Source organism: Cnephaeus nilssonii (genome assembly GCF_951640355.1).
Source record: "Cnephaeus nilssonii genome assembly, chromosome: 12".
Lineage (NCBI taxonomy): Eukaryota > Metazoa > Chordata > Mammalia > Chiroptera > Vespertilionidae > Cnephaeus > Cnephaeus nilssonii.
The window spans coordinates 65,489,415-65,505,577 of record NC_137083.1 but is presented as its reverse complement, the minus strand read 5'-3'; the positions used below and the strand labels follow the sequence as shown (position 1 = coordinate 65,505,577).

The 16,163-nt window shown below is 37.8% G+C and overlaps 1 protein-coding gene across 5 annotated transcripts in view; it reads right to left on the bottom strand.

The window, feature by feature from the left end:
- POT1 (protection of telomeres 1) overlaps window positions 1-16,163 on the bottom strand; it is a 72,662-nt gene that overhangs the window by 31,923 nt on the left and 24,576 nt on the right. For 4 of the 5 annotated variants that reach the window (XM_079785641.1, XM_079785644.1, XM_079785642.1 and 1 more), the window contains 3 exons: window positions 8,318-8,448; window positions 4,977-5,267; window positions 1,702-1,857 (listed from right to left, as the gene is read on the bottom strand). In XM_079785641.1, the coding sequence (XP_079641767.1) occupies window positions 1,702-1,857; window positions 4,977-5,267; window positions 8,318-8,448 (578 nt within the window). Of the gene's footprint in view, window positions 1-1,701; window positions 1,858-4,976; window positions 5,268-8,317; window positions 8,449-15,706; window positions 15,881-16,163 lie in introns of those variants that run through there. The other variant, XM_079785643.1, reaches the window with a different exon arrangement.

Here is a 16,163-nt window from a genome sequence, read left to right as displayed (position 1 = left end):
ATGGTTGATATAGAAGTTGTCTCAGAAAAATTTAAATGTGATATAAATGTACATTTATAAAAGCCTTGAGTTACATTACTTATTCACAGAAAAAATCCTCTTCATTTTTCTATTACACTGCAGATAAATATGTCATATCTTCAGAAAAAAACTAAGCGCTCAATATTTAATTGTGTGCTCACAGCACCCTCTAGTGGCTGAGATGAAGCAGACAAAAAGGAAGAGGGAAAAACTGAAAAAAAATTCACAGTACATACTCATTCACTCATTTACCAGTAAATACTTTTTTTTTTTCATCCTTTACTACATGGAAAGCACTGTGCTGGGTGCTGCTCAGGAGTTGGATAAGGGAGTCAGGACAAGTGAGGGGAAACAGAAAGACATATGGAAGCAGCAGAGGGAAAGATAGGGCATTTGAAAACTGATCTACAATGTAAATCATTTTCACTTATAAAAGAAATCAATATTTTTAAAAGATTTTAGCACTAGCTTTAACATTACATTTTTTAAAAATAAGCAAATCAATGTAGATAAAATGAGGGAAAAGCATCAAAGATCTATCTCCAACAGTTAATTTTCTCTAATATGTCAGAACATGAATGTATACACACGCATAAAGGAGTAAGGAAGTGCAGTAGTTATCACCATCATGGACCCTGACTTAATCTAATTTATTGATTTGGGTTGAGTGGGCTTTATTTGTAACACAATGTGCAAATGGAAATATTTCCTCCTCCAAAAACATGTATTTACAAAGGAAAACTGGGCACTAAAATCAGTTCTAAAAATTGCAATTCACTTTCAGTTTTCTTCCTATAAGTTGGTTGTATAACTTTGTGTAAGTAAGCTGTGTACCTAACTCCCTAAAGCTATTTGCAATAAAGAAAATAATTTCTTTATACTGGTTAAGAGGATTGGCTTTGGAAACAGTGTAAATTCAAATACTGGCTTCAACCAAGTAGCTGTGAATTCTTGGGCTTACTCTCTGAGTGTGTCCGTTTTCTCATTTGTAAAATGGAAATGATGACAGTTATCTACTGCACAGGATAAAACTAAATACAGATGAAGTGCTTAATAAACTGTACTATTATTATTGTTATTATTAATGATGCTATTCTTTGCTGGAAAGAACACTTGCAAATAAGATATAAAAAAATAAAAATATTCCTTAAAATAGATTATTACTAAGCAAAAACTACTGTATCTAAATAATATATGTTTTCCTAAAGCTATATCCCCAAAACAGTGAGCAAATTCTCATAGACTGTACAGTAGACACACAAATAGACATACAATTTAAGATGATAGAGGTGGATTAATAATTTCTTAAATTAGTATGTACAAAGACTAGATTTTATCAAACCGAAAATTAGCAAAGCTTAATGTTTAAATTTACAAATATTTTATAAATCCTGTCATTTTAAAGCAGTACATTGTACACAACAAAATTTTTCTTTACTATTTTCATAGTAATATTGCGTATAGATTTAAGATATTCAGGAAACATTCTTTACTTTGAAAAAGCTGTTCAAGCCATTATATTTTAGTACACTAATAATTATTATGAACATACATTTTACAAATTAAATATTAAAGAATATAAATTTGGAGTTAATTTCTAGACCTCAAATATTATCCACAAATGTGATTTACCCCATTTATAAAAATAAAAAAAGCAAACAGCTCGCTATTCAACATCACCTTCAGAGATTTTGCCACTTGAATATGGTTATCATAGACTAAAATGTCTACTGCCAGGTTCTGCAGCCGACGGATGTAACTTAAATCACCGTGAAAAACAAGGTCTTGTACGCAGACTCTCCAGGATGGAAACGGGGTCCTGGTGCCATCCCATACCTGCCGGAAGAGGGGAGAGCAAAGTTTAATGACCTCTTTGTAAAACTGTGGAGGCTAAAAGTGTTTCACTTGCTGGAAATATAACTTAAAAGTAATTAAATGTATCCTCCCAAATATCTGCTATACTTTAAATATGATGTACACCCTTTTCTGACTGTAAAAGGACTACATATGAAGACGTAAAAAAAAAAAGTTCAAACTACTATGACCACAGAAAAAAGTGTTGAACTTTATACTTTTTTCTTCAATGTATTTATGTCTTGTATTATTATTATTTTTTAACAAACTAGCATTATATTCTGTTTTTCATTTCTTAGTATATTTTTGAGCAACTTATCAGGAAATTTAAATATTCTAAAATATAATTTTCAATATAAATTTCCTGGCATGGATGCACACAAATTTATTAAACCAATAACCCCTTTATTGGTCATTTGAGTTGTTTTAAACCTTTCATACTATTTCAAATAATTTAGCAATAATTATCTTACATATATAAACTTTTATGAGTACCTCTGCTAATATTCTTAAGTATAAATTCCTAGCTTTTAGGAATGTTTGCTCAGTTTGTTTCGATTTGGAAAAGGCCTTTAAATGTACAGACAGGACTATTTTGCTCATGTTAGATGTTATAAATACAAATGAATAAACATCATTGGTGCTGGAAAAGGAAAAGGGATGTTGATTGCTATGTAAGGTGCACTCAGACAAAGATGGGAACAGGCCACAGGGCCAGCATGTACTGCCCCATCCTTAGGACAAGAGCCAGCCCGTGCTGTGCTGTAAGAGGGGATGAAGTGGGAATGCCTCTGCATGTCAGGAGTTTGATTTGAATAAAAAAACACTACATTTCTAAAGAGAAGATGTCTGCCAGTGTCAGGTTACGGAGGAAGTACTGAGTAATGCTGGTGACAGTGCAAGTTTCTAATAAACAACTGTGGGTTTGTGTCACTCATTCGGATTCTGCTCCCTAACTAATTCAAAGACGCAGGGCAATTACTTGGGGAGCAGTAACATCGTATGGCACAAACATTATTCTCCATTTGGAATTTGTTCCACTTTGCGTAGACTGTTTTTGTGATTTTAAAATGTCTTTACAGACCAATCCACAAGTCTTTTGAGGGGAGGAACTGAGAGGGCACAGTGTTGCTATATTACTTTTATGCTCTAGTTTTAATTGCCTAGAAATCAGACTTTTAACAACCTTTCTTTACCAATTTGAAATGTTATTTTTATCACATTTTGATTACTATAGGTATAAGACCATTCCTGAGGTTTCTAATCCTTTCCATTGATCAGTCTTACTATAACTAACATTTTTAAATATCTGACATAGAGCTCCCATTTAGCTTTCTTTGGCAAGCTTTTCTTGTTTTATTCCTAGTCATTTAATGTTTCTAATAAACTTCAGAATTATAATCAATTTAAAAAAAACAACAATGTAATTTTAATTAAAATCTTATTTTATTGCCCTAACTTGTTTGGCTCAGTGGATAGAGCGTCAGCCTGCGGACTCAAGGGTCCCAGGTTCGATTCTGATTAAGGGGCATGTCCCTTGGTTGTGGGCACATCCCCAGTAGGGGGTGTGCAGGAGGCAGCTGATAGATGTTTCTCTCTCATGGATGTTTCTAACTCTCCCTCTCCTTTCCTCTCTGTAAAAAAATGAATAAAATATATATATTTTTAAATCTTGTTTTATTTAAAAACATTTTAGTAAAAAAATCAAAAGTCTTTTATTAGTTCGAGTTTTCTTTAAAGCTCCTCAGTAAAGTTTTCTTCACAGAAATTGAGATATTTCTTACATGAACTTTATTTTACAGTCATTGAGATTTTGAAAGTTATTTTTTAAAAATGTATTTTTATTGATTTCAGAAAGGAATAGAGAGGGAGAGATAGAAACATCAATGAAAAAGAGAATCAATCAGCTGCCTCCTGCATGCCACCTACTGGAGATCCAGGTGGCCCCAACTTTGGCATGTGCCCTGACCTGAATGGAAATGTGACCTTCTGATTCATAGGTCCATGCTCAACCACGGAGCCACACTGGCAGGACTGAAAGATTTTTGTTCAATTATCTGTTCTATTTATTGCTGATATGTAGAAGAGCTATATTTTACTAATGTTTTAAACCACTTAGATCACTGAATAATTTTATTAGTGAAAATAGCTTTTTAGTTTATTGTTGGGGTTTTCATGTCTTGTGAGTACTAGGCACACATAAATGATATTTGCTTGTGAATACTAAGCCAATAGCATGCATTTACATATTCAGAGTATTTAATGTGTATATAAACATGTGTTATTATCAACTTCAAAAACTTCACATTTTACTCAAAGATTTCTATCTTCACCATTCCTTAATATGGGCAAGGTATAAATGATAATAATACTAAAGCCCAATATTGGTCCAAGAACTACTGCAATCCATTTCCTTCCCTACTGTTCCAAAGAGCCAGAAGCTAAAGTAAACCCACAGGAGCAAGGCTGAAGCAGTGTTGTTTAAATGCATCCTGCCTAGGATGGGTAGGTGAAGATAGTATCAGACAACTGCCTTCTTCAAAAGCTATTCATGATTAAACAGGGAGAGTGGCAAACAAAGACTAGATGGGTCTTAAGGCACTTTTTTAATTCTGTTGATTTAAAAACATAAGAAGAGCAACAAATACTTCAAAACCATGACCTACCCAGGAAGCAGGCAGAGAAATGACATGAGAGGAGAACGTGACATCAAAGGGCCAAAAAAGTAAATGAGAAGGCTACTTTGACAAGGAAGCAGAAATATGCATATATAGAACCGCAACTAAAAAATAGTAGTATTTTTAGTACTAAAATAAAAAATACATATTTTATTAGTACTAAATTAATAAATATAACAAAGTATACTACATTTAAAATGTAGATCTGATAATACTGTTTTTCTGTAGTCATACAGGATAAAGGGAAATGCAGGAGTAGAGTTGCATGAATATCCAGGCTTATCAGAAATGGTAAGTTAGAGTTTAATTTCATCATATAACACACAGTATATATAATTATTCCATCAGAATGCTAAAACATAAGTACCTTAGAGACATGTAGGTGGTACTAATTAATAATTGCAAGTGTTTAAAAATATCTACCTTTAGAAGAAATGATGCTCCATCCACTTGAGCTTTGCCCAAGAGCTGACAAGTCAGGTCAAAATACTGCATCGAATGAACATCACACAATTTTACTAATGTCGAAGAAGGTGGAATATGAACAGATGCCCAAGCACGTAAGGTTTCTACCATTTTGTGGTCCTCAGTTGTGAAGTTAAAATACTTGCTCGAAGTACGAGGTATAACAGGAGTCCCCAAAGTTCCCTCAAATGTCAAAGACGCAAAGCCAGAGCTGGTGATACCTTGGGTCTCATTTTTATATACTTGGATCTAAGAAAGGGGGGCAAAGTAGAAAACAAAACAGAAACACATAAAATTGCTTACTGATGCAAAACCTGGGAACTGAAAATCTGAAAGATTATAAAATCTTGCCAGTATAGTTAACAGAGGACATAATTCTTTAGTATTTCATTTAATTAGTATATGAATTTTAAAATCAACTGGGCTCCATCAAGATCCGCAAACACCACGTAAACTGTAAAACACTATGCACAATCTATTTCTATTTTCTACAGAACTAGGTGTTAGAATCCCTAGTCCTACCAAGCTTGTACTTTTACATTTATTAGGTTTAAGAGAATTTACAGAAAGAAAAATAACAAGTGCCAGTTATTTATGAGCATAATAGAGAAAACTAGAACACCTAAAATGTAAGTTTGAAGTGAATTAAATGCAACTGAGGCTAAGGTTTCACCAGCCTGAGAGAGCTGAGTGAGATATGCCACTTTAGCTTTCTAAATTTTCAAGCTCAGTTATTAGATGCACATGCACTTATGATACGTATTTACAAAGCAACCTTGTGAAACGCTCCCCCATGCCGAAACCGGTTTGGCTCAGTGGATAGAGCGTCGGCCTGCAGACTCAAGGGTCCCGGGTTCGATTCCGGACAGGGGCATGTACCTTGGTTGCCGGCACATCCCCAGTAGGGGGTGTGCAGGAGGCAGCTGATCGATGTTTCTCTCTCATTGATGTTTCTAACTCTCTATCCCTCTCTCTTCCTCTCTAAAAAAATCAATAAAATATATTTAAAAAAAAAAAAAAGAAATGCTCCCCCATTCTGATCTTTTGTAAACTATCTGATATTAATAGTTATTTTATTTTTTACTTACTATTTGCTTGGTATATCATATCTTTTCTACAGCTCTGCTTCCAACTTGTTTGCATCTTTATTTCTTGTACAGATATATTTGGTTCTTGCTTTTTATCAGTCAATTTTTTTCTTCCACAAGAAAATGTAGTACCTATTGATATGGTTATATTTAAGTCTACTATCTTATTTTCCTTTTACAATTTTTTTCTATTGTTTCTTTCCTGTCTTATTTTGAACAATATGTGTCCCATTGACTTCTCTTTAGCTATGGATGAATCCTAACATCTCAGTCAATTTGGAACACTTTCTCTTCTCCATTTCACACTTCACACTTGTCCTATTCCATCTTACACTTTTTACTGAAAGTATAATAACCTCTAAAGGTAACAATCTTTCAGTGGCATAATTCCGTTTAACCTTCCCACCATCCTTTGTGCTGTTGGTGTCATGTTTTCCTACATATTTTACACACTTCACCTTCCAAAATAATTGTTTTTCTTTTATATAGCCATATGTATTTTAAATTATAGGAATACAAAACACTGTCTTTCATATTTGTTCATTAGCCATTTCTTTCTTTTTCATTCCTCTTTGCCCTGAATACTTTCTTATAGTGAAGACATGCTACCTATGGACCCTCTCAATTTCATTTATATAAAAACTAGAGGCCCGGTGCACAAAATTCGTGCACGAAGGGGGATGTGTGTATGTGTCACTCAGTCTAGCTTGCACCCTCTCCAATCTGGGACCCCTCGAGGGATGTCCGACTACCCGTTTAGGCCTGATCCCAAAACGGGCAGTTGGACATCCCTCTCACAATCCAGGACTGCTGGCTCCCAACCACTCGTCTGCCTGCCTGATTGTCCCTAACCGCTTCTGCCTGCGAGTCTGATCACCCCCTAACCACTCCTCTGCCAGCCTGGTCAATGCCTAACTGTTCCCCTGCCAGCCCAATTGCCCCCAACTGACCTCCCCTGCTGGCCCGGTAACCCCCAACTGCCCTCCCCTGCCAGCCCGGTTACCTCCAGCTGCCCTCCCCTGCAGGCCTGGTTGCTCCCAACCCAACTGCCCTCCCTTGCAGGCCTGGTCACCCCCACATGAACTCCCGTGCAGGCCTGATCACTCCCAACTGCCCTCCCCTGCAGGCCTGGTTGCCCCCAACTGCCTTACCCTGCGGGCCTCGTTCCCCCCAACTGCCCTCCCTTGCAGGCCTGATCCCTCCCAACTGCCCTCCCCTGCTGGCCTGATCGCCCACAACTGCCCTCCCCTGCTGGCCATCTTGTAGCGGCCATCTTGTGTCCACATGGGGGTGACCATCTTGTGTGTTAGAGTGATGGTCAATTTGCATATTACCTCTTCATTATATAGGATTTTTATCTTTATGAACATATTTCTACTATTCATCTATTCTTAGGGGAAAAGTACTGATAGATCAAGAGAAGTAATTCACACCATAGAATATAACACACCTGGAATATTGTGCTAATTTATAGGTTTCACATTGACCACGAGGGACACAAACAAACTGAAGTAGTTAGAAAAAAAAGACAACCAAGATAATGAAGGAGTTGCATGGAAACCCATGTAACGAGAAAATATTGAGGGACTAAAATGCTTAAAATCTAAGGGACTGAAAATATTAAAATACTGAAAAACTGATTTAAAAAAACACACATACCACTTATTAGCTTTACTTTTATATCAAAGGTTTTCTTATATTTAATTATTTAACTGTTAGCATAACTTTAAAATTATCTAAGTATCTGTTCACATTTTAACACATTTGATTTGTTTTGATTTTATACTTAATTTTTCAATGCTTTCATTGTACTGGAATTAATACAACAATCAGGAATGAATAATATAATCTCCCAATCTTTGTACACTTTTGTTGTTGTTAACCTAAGATTTTTTTAAAACAAAGTTCTGTATTCATGGAAAACATTTAAAACATCGATCTATAGATGTTAGAAGCAAGATGACAGAGCACAACCAGTCAGAATCATAGCATCTAACACATTTGCATGGAAGAAAGGCAGGCAGCTGGCTCAAATAAAGAGGTTTCCTAATATACATTATTTGAAGTCTGATACAACTTACAATTCTTCTCATCTCTTGAAAATGCTTGATGTCATGTTCTAACAAAGCAACCACATAATTAGTGCTAACTAGTTTTAGTGAATACAGTGCTTTCTTAAAAAATATAAGTTCTAGACAGTATGAATTATACCTTCAGCCTGTGAAAGCGAACGATATCTCCATTTTTATAAATTATTGGAAGGCTTTCATAATTTCCACTGAAGAGCAGGCAGGTTAACTTTACATTTGTCTGGTCCACAATTGTAACAACCGAACAATAATCTGGAAAACACAAGAATATTTTTACCTGACTCTTATTATTTCAAAAGATTTCAGTTCAAAATATCAAACAAACTTTATGCCTTTACATATTATAAGAATAAGATAAAAACACAGAGGCATTTTCTTTGCTCTCAAAATGTACTATAAAATTATTTTACAAGTGTTTCACCAAAACTAAATTTGGTAAAACAAAAAATAAAATCTTACTTAATATAACTTATCTGGAGTGGCAATAACTTTATATTACACCAAAATTTGAAATCATGATTCAGATAAAAACATTCAATATAATTTATAAAATAAACAACTACAGAGTGAAAGCAAAAGACTAAATGTTTGCAACAAATCTGAAGATGAGTCAATATACTGCATAAAAGTCTCATGAGAACTGGTTATAAAACCTGGATTTCACAGTAAATATGTAATTCCAATGAATGAACAATACATTGAGAATTATATAACAAACTCAAATGGGAAATGATTTATTAGTTACTTCTATGAGTTTACACACTACAGCAAGAAATATTTTATATAATTTAAACTGGAGAACAATTAATGATACTTGAGTTGCAATGGAAACAGTAACTTCAAATATTGTTGGTAGTAAAATTGCAACATATGCTGCTTTTTAATATACAAGTTTCAGAAAATTGTACACTCAAAAAAATATGTTGACTCGTGTCCTTCACAAGAGCCTAGTAATTACAATATCTTATCTAATAAAGAGTTGATATGCAAATTGGCCATCAAACACACAAGATGGCCACCCCCATGTGGACACAAGATGGCCACCACAAGATGGCAAGCAGGGGAGGGCAGATGTGAGACCAGCCCTGAAAGGGAGGGCAGTTGGGGGCGATCAGGCCTGCAGGGGAGGGCAGTGAGGGGCAATCGGGCAGGCAGGGGAGGGCAGTTAGGAGGAACCAGGCCTGCAGGGGAGGACAGTTGGGAGGGACCAGGCCTGCAGGGGAGGGCAGTTGGGGGCAACCAGGCCAGCAGGAGAGGGCAGTTAGGGGTGACCAGACCTACAGGGGACAGCAGTTGGAGGTGACTAGAACTGCAGGGGAGGGCAGTTGGGGGTGACCAGACCTGCAGGGGAGGGCACTTGGGGGAGATCAGCCTGCAGGGGAGGGCAATTAGTGGTGACCAGGCTGGTAGGGGAGGGCAGTTAGGGGCAATCGGGCCGGCAGGGGAGCAGTTGGGCGTCGATCAGGCTGGCTGGGGAGTGGTTAGGGGGTGATCAGGCTGGCAGGCAGAAGCAGTTAGGGGCAATCAGGCAGGAAGGCAAGCAAACGGTTGGGAGCCAGCAGTCCTGGTTTGTGAGAGGGATCGGGTCTAAATGGGCAATCGGACATCCCTCGAGAGGTCCCAGATTGGAGAGGGTGCAGGCTGGGCTGAGGGACACCCTCCATGCATGAATTTTGTGCACTGGGCCTCTAGAAGAGATAGAAAAGAATAACCCAGAACAGTGAAGAAAGGGAGAGGAGAAGGGAAGAGAAAAATAAAGGGCAAAGAATATCAATATATTTCAGGAAGATGGAAAAATAAATGGTTAAGGGATAAAATGAACTGGCTATCATCAATAAAACAACAAGCAACAAGTGCTGGCGAGGATGTGAAGAAATGGGAACCCTTGAGCACTGTTGGAGGGATGCAGATTGGTATAGCCATTATGAAAAGCAATATGGAGGTTTCTCAAAAAATTAAGTATGGAACTGCCTTATGATCCAGCCATTCAACTTCTGCAAATTTATCCCAAAACATGTAATTGAAAGAATATACGCACCCCTATGTTCATTGCAGCTTTATTTATAACTAGAGGCCCAGTGCATGAAATTCGTGCACGGGGGGGGGGGGGGTGTTGTTCCTCAGCCCAGCCTGCACCCTCTCCAATCTGGGACCCCACTGGGATCGGGCCTAAACGGGCAGTCGGACATCCCTCTCACAATCCAGGACTGCTGGCTCCCAACCGCTGGCCTGCTTGCCTTCCTGATTTCCCCTAACCACTTCTGCCTGTCAGCCTGATCATCCCCTAACCACTCCCCTGCCAGCCTGATCGACATCTAACTGCTCCCCTGCTGGCCCAATTGCCCCTAACTGTGCTCCCCTGCCACGTTGGTTGCTCCTAACTTCTCTCCCCTGTAGATCTGGTCGCCCCCAACTGTCCTCCCCTGCTGTCCTGGTAACCCCTAACTGCCCTCCCTTGCCAGCCTGGTCGCCCCTAACTGTCCTCCCCTGTAGGCCTGGTCCCCCCCAACTGCCCTCCCCTGCTGGTCTGGTCCCCCCACAACTGCCCTCCCCTGCAAGGCCTGGTTGCCCCCAACTGCCCTCCCCTGTAGGCCTAGTATCCTCCAACTGCCCTCCGCTGCAGGCCTGGTCCCCACAACAGCCCTTCCCTGTAGGCCTGGGTCCCCCCCAACTATCGTCCCCTGCAGACCTGGGTCCCCCCTAACTGTCCTCCCCTGCTGGCCCGGTCACCCCTAACTGCCCTCCCTTGCCAGCCTGGTTGCCCCTAACTGTCCTCCCCTGCTGGCCCGGTCACCCCTAACTGCCCTCCCCTGCAGGCCTGATCACCCACAATTGCCCTCCCCTGCTGGCCTGATTGCCCACAAATGCCCTCCCTTGCAGGCCTGGTCCTTCCCAACTGCCCTCCCCTGCTGGCCTGATCACCCACAACTGCCCTCCCCTGACGGCCATCTTGTGGTGGCCATCTTGTGTCCACATAGGGGCAGCCATCTTTGACATGAGGGCGGCCATCGTGTGTATTGGAGTGATGGTTAATTTGCATATTACTATTTTATTATATAGGATAGCCAAGATTATTTGGAAGCAGCCCAAGTGCCCATCAGTAGATGAATGGATAAAAAAACTGTGTTACATTTACACAATGGAGTACTACTCCACCATAAAAAAAGGAAAATGTACCCTTTGTGACAGCATGGATGGACCTGGATAGCATTATGATAAGTGAAACAAGCCAGTCAGAGAAAGACAAGTACCACATGATTTCACTCAACTGTGGAATCTAATGAACAAAATGAACTGATAAAAAATAGTGACAGACTCAGAGAGCTGGCTGACAGCTGCTGGGGGACTGGGGTCCAGAGTGGAGAGACTGAACAAAAAAACATGGGCAAGGACAACAGTGTGGTGATTGCCAGGGGAAGCAGGGAAAGGAGGGAAAGGAGGGAGATAAATGGTGATGGACAGAGACTTGACTTGGGGTCAAGTCATATTAGTGGGCTTACCGCCTGACAGACAGCTCTCTTCCCACCCACCCTAGGCTGACACTTTCAGTCAATACCCTATGCCAGTACTAACTGTCTCCATCAGATTTCCCATGCAAGACAGATATCAAGTTAGAAGAATAAGCTACTCATATACAAATGTCTACAACCCCAAATAAACCATATTTAAAATGTAAAGACAGCAATTACCATAAACAAAACCGGAAGGAAGAAAGAAAGGAGGGATGAGGGACAGAGAGAGGGAGGGAAAGAGGAAGGGCAGGAAGGAGGGACGGAAGGAAGGACGGAAGGAAGGGAAAGAGGGAAAAAAGGGAAAGAGGGAAGGAAAGGAGGGAAAGAAGGAAGGAAGGGAAGGAGGGAAGGATAATGGGAGAGGGGTGAGAGAGATGAATATATGACAGCAAGACTGAAGAGAAAGAGGAAAGAAGTGGGAGGGAAAAGGGGGAAGAAAGGTAAAGAGGGAAGATGGAAAACAGAGAACATAAAAAAACCCCTTAAAAATAAAAACAAAACCTTAATTTAAAAAGAAAAAAGATATTATATGTTCATCTCTTGTTATACTAGCAGGATCCACTGAACCCAAGTTTAGTTTCTGAGTTTCCTTTTTTAGTAGTTCCAACAAATGTAAGGAGGTTATTTCATGACATTTTTTCTATCTTAGCAGTCTGCCAAAGATCACAAAAAAAGACAAATTTTACTTTTTAAAACAGAAAACACATTTTTGCTTGCCACTGTCATATGGCTCTACCATACCTTTTAAAAATCTAAGATACATATGGGATCTTAGTCACCTGTTTCTTCATGTGAAGTCTGTCAGTATATTAAATCTAACTTTATAACTACTTTCCTTGCAGGTGTACACACACACACACACACACACACACACACACACACACACACACACACACCAGCTCTATTCAATTACTGAGCTGAAGGCCCGAAAAGACTTACAATAGGAATATTCTTCAAAATATCATCTACCTGCTGCAGAGCACACTCTCTGGGATGGCATAACTAAACATAAGGATGCTCTTAGAATCTCCTAAGGTTATCTATAAAATAATGAGGAGCTTCACAATAAAATACCATTTTATATACTTTATTTTGTATTTAAATATGAATATACTTACAAGAAGAAAACAAAATTTCAGATTCAAAATACAAGTGTCATTTTAAAAATCTAGTAATTTGCTCTCAAGAACAATAAAGACAAGTAGCAATCTAAATGAAATATTAGCTTTTGAGTTCTTTCAATTGGCGTTAGATCCATGTCATGACTGGAAAACAAGGTAACCATTTATTTTTGAATATTTTTTACTGACTTTAGAGAGAGAAGAATGGAGAGGGAGAGAGTGATAGAAACACTGAAGAGAAAGAAACATCAATCAGCTGCCTCTAACCAGGAATGGAACCAGTGACCTTTTGGTGCATGGGATGACACTCAACCAACTGAGTCACACTGGTCGGGCACAAGTTACCCATTTTAACAAATACTAAAAAGGCAAACTACTAAAATAAGTGCTATTTAACTACTCTAAGAAGTGTTCTACCAAATACAAACATACATACATAATCCTTCAATAATGACTACATTAAATAAAAGTATTTATTTCCCATGATTCACTTTTTACTTAGTCCCAAATGAAGAAAAAATTAACTTGTGGAATTAGAGACAACTTATAACTTCACATTTTCATAATAAAGTTAAAAGGCTAAGAAGGTTATAGTCTATTTTCTTGATAGTTAACATCAGCAGGGAAGGTAGAAACAGTAAAAAGACCTTTATTAAGTATTCTTACTTTACCTAAAGAGTACAGTCTCTAAAAAGATATTCAACCTTTACAGTACTGACTTTAACTACTTTAATGCATTAGTAAGACTTCATATTTAAACTGTTGACAAAGTATTTAACTACTTTAATGCTTAGGTAATACTTCATGTAACTTAATATAAATATGGAAAAGATAACAAATGATAAATTAAGCCCTATGCTCTGCAATCTTGAGCAATTCACCTAATTTCCTGAGTATGATTAAGTGCAAATTGCGTTGGAGTTTTATTATAAGAAAAAGTTGATAGTACATCTAAGCAAGGTCCTTAATCAAAGAATCATCCATGGATAAATTATGTAACCCACATAAAAATACCTCCTGAAAGCTGCTTCACCATTTTATCTACTACAACACTGCTTTTAAACTAATCAGTATTTCGGCTACAGCTTTCCGTTCATATAAAACTTTATTGAAACATTCAAGTAAAAGCTATGATGGCAAATCATTGAATCAAGGTCATATTATATGCTACAATCTTTGTTTCACAAGGAAGCATCATTCAACACATATAATAGCACTCCCTTTAGTAGGCTGGTGTGAGGTTATATAATTTCCCTTTGTGTTTTTATTATATTGCAAACGATCATGGGAAGCAGGAAAGAGAAGGAAGCATGATCACTATGATCTTCTGATATATATATAGTGAAAGAGATTAAATAAATAGGTAAGTAGGTACACAGATAGGTATTCCATGAGTTCATAGTTCATAACTGTTTTTCTGGAATTACAAAGACGAGCAATGGTCTCTATCTTCACAAAGGTTGTATTTAAAACAAAAAAGACCAAACAACAAAAATATATTTAAGATACCTATAAGAGTATATTGATATTCAGTAATAAAAATTGATACCTGCTATAATATGGATGAAACTCAAATCATATGCTAAGTGAAGAAGCAAAGACTATATGTTCTGTGAGTCTTCTATATGAAGTATCCAGAAAGATATACAGACAGAAAGAATTTAGTGGTTGCCTAGGACTGGGGATGGGAATGAGGATTGACTGCAAACAGAACTGAGACTTTGGGGTATGGCGTTTCTTCTGTATGCTGTCCCCATGCATCAAAATAAAATTCAGTCTTCTTGGTTAAATCAATTAGCATCAACCACCCAAATCTCAGCATTGAAGTTTTGCTAGCATATCTTGTTAACTATCATCTCCTCTTCCGTTCTATTTGACATTAAAATCAGACCTTTTTTTAAACTTGGAGTTTAATTGTAACTTCAGAGGGAGCAAATATAAACACAGGCATTCTACTGTCTGAATCCTTCTAAAATGTGATGAAAACCATAACCATGAATGAAATCAGAGGTCAGCAAACATGGCCTGTGGGCCAGCTGCCCATTGTTATAAAGTTTTACTGCAATATAGCATAACCTGTACCACTTCTAATTCCACATTTATACAACAGAGAAGATACTACATCACACTTAGGGCATCCTGCAAATGTAAACAACAATCAATATGAAAGACCTAACAGAATTTAGTAAATAAGAACTAAAATATTATTCAGAGGGTCATGCCCTGGAAGAATACAGGCAATATGAATTACACAGAACAAAATGTTTCATAAACAACTGTAGTTTAGTAATGTTACATTTCTAAACTCCTTTTAGTCTTAATTTTATATTTTAAAAGGTATCATTAGCAGAAGGTGGGAGTGAAATTAGTCCCTCATAGAGAGAAATCTTCCTCATGACTTTAGAGACTCTTATGGTTTAAAAGTGGTTCAGTGGTTGAACATGGACTTATGAACCAGGAGGTCACAGTTCGATTCCTGGTCAGGGCACATGCCCGGGTTGTAGGCTTGATCCCCTGTGGGGGTTGTGCAGGAGGCAGCTGATCAATGATTCTCTCTCATCATTGATGTTTATATATCTCTCTCTCCCTCTTCCTTCCTCTCTCTGAAATCAATAAAAACATATTTTTAAAGTGTCAATAGGTTAAAAATCACCCAGAGAACAAATCTACTGTGGGAAAAGGACAATTAATAAAATTTTCATCAGAACTTCAAAATCATTTGATTTAATTAGTATTTGTATGCATTCACGGCTTTCAGAAAATTTCTCAATAATTTCATAAACATAAATTAAGCTAGACAGATCTTGTTAACAGGCAAATCCAATCAGTTGCTAACTTCCACTGATCTTACTTCCATATCTTATTTTACAATCATACCTTTTTCTTTCTTCTCAATGTCATAGCCCAGGTTCATGTCCTCTTTTTCTTAATCATGTCATTATAATAATTTCTTATTTGTGTTCCTTTATCTTCATTGCTTCCTTTCTACAATGCTGTCAACTACCACCATGTTGTTTTCCTTCAGTTTTGCACTCATCTCCTCAAACATCTCCCGGTACTTTCTATTGCATACAGAAAAAAGTATCTAGCTAGGAATGAGACTGAACACAACTCAACACTAATCTCTCTCTCCAAATATACTTTCCACAATTACTCTTCAAGTACTTTATTTTTCAGACAAAATGAACTTCAAATTCCTTGTAAAAATCCCCAAGTGCCCTATGTGCTTTTTTCATACACTGTATTGCGTGAATTTATTCATGTCGAACCCTAGCTCTATCACATCAGTGACCTTTAGCAAACCTCTTAAATTGTCTCAGGTTTTTCAACTGTA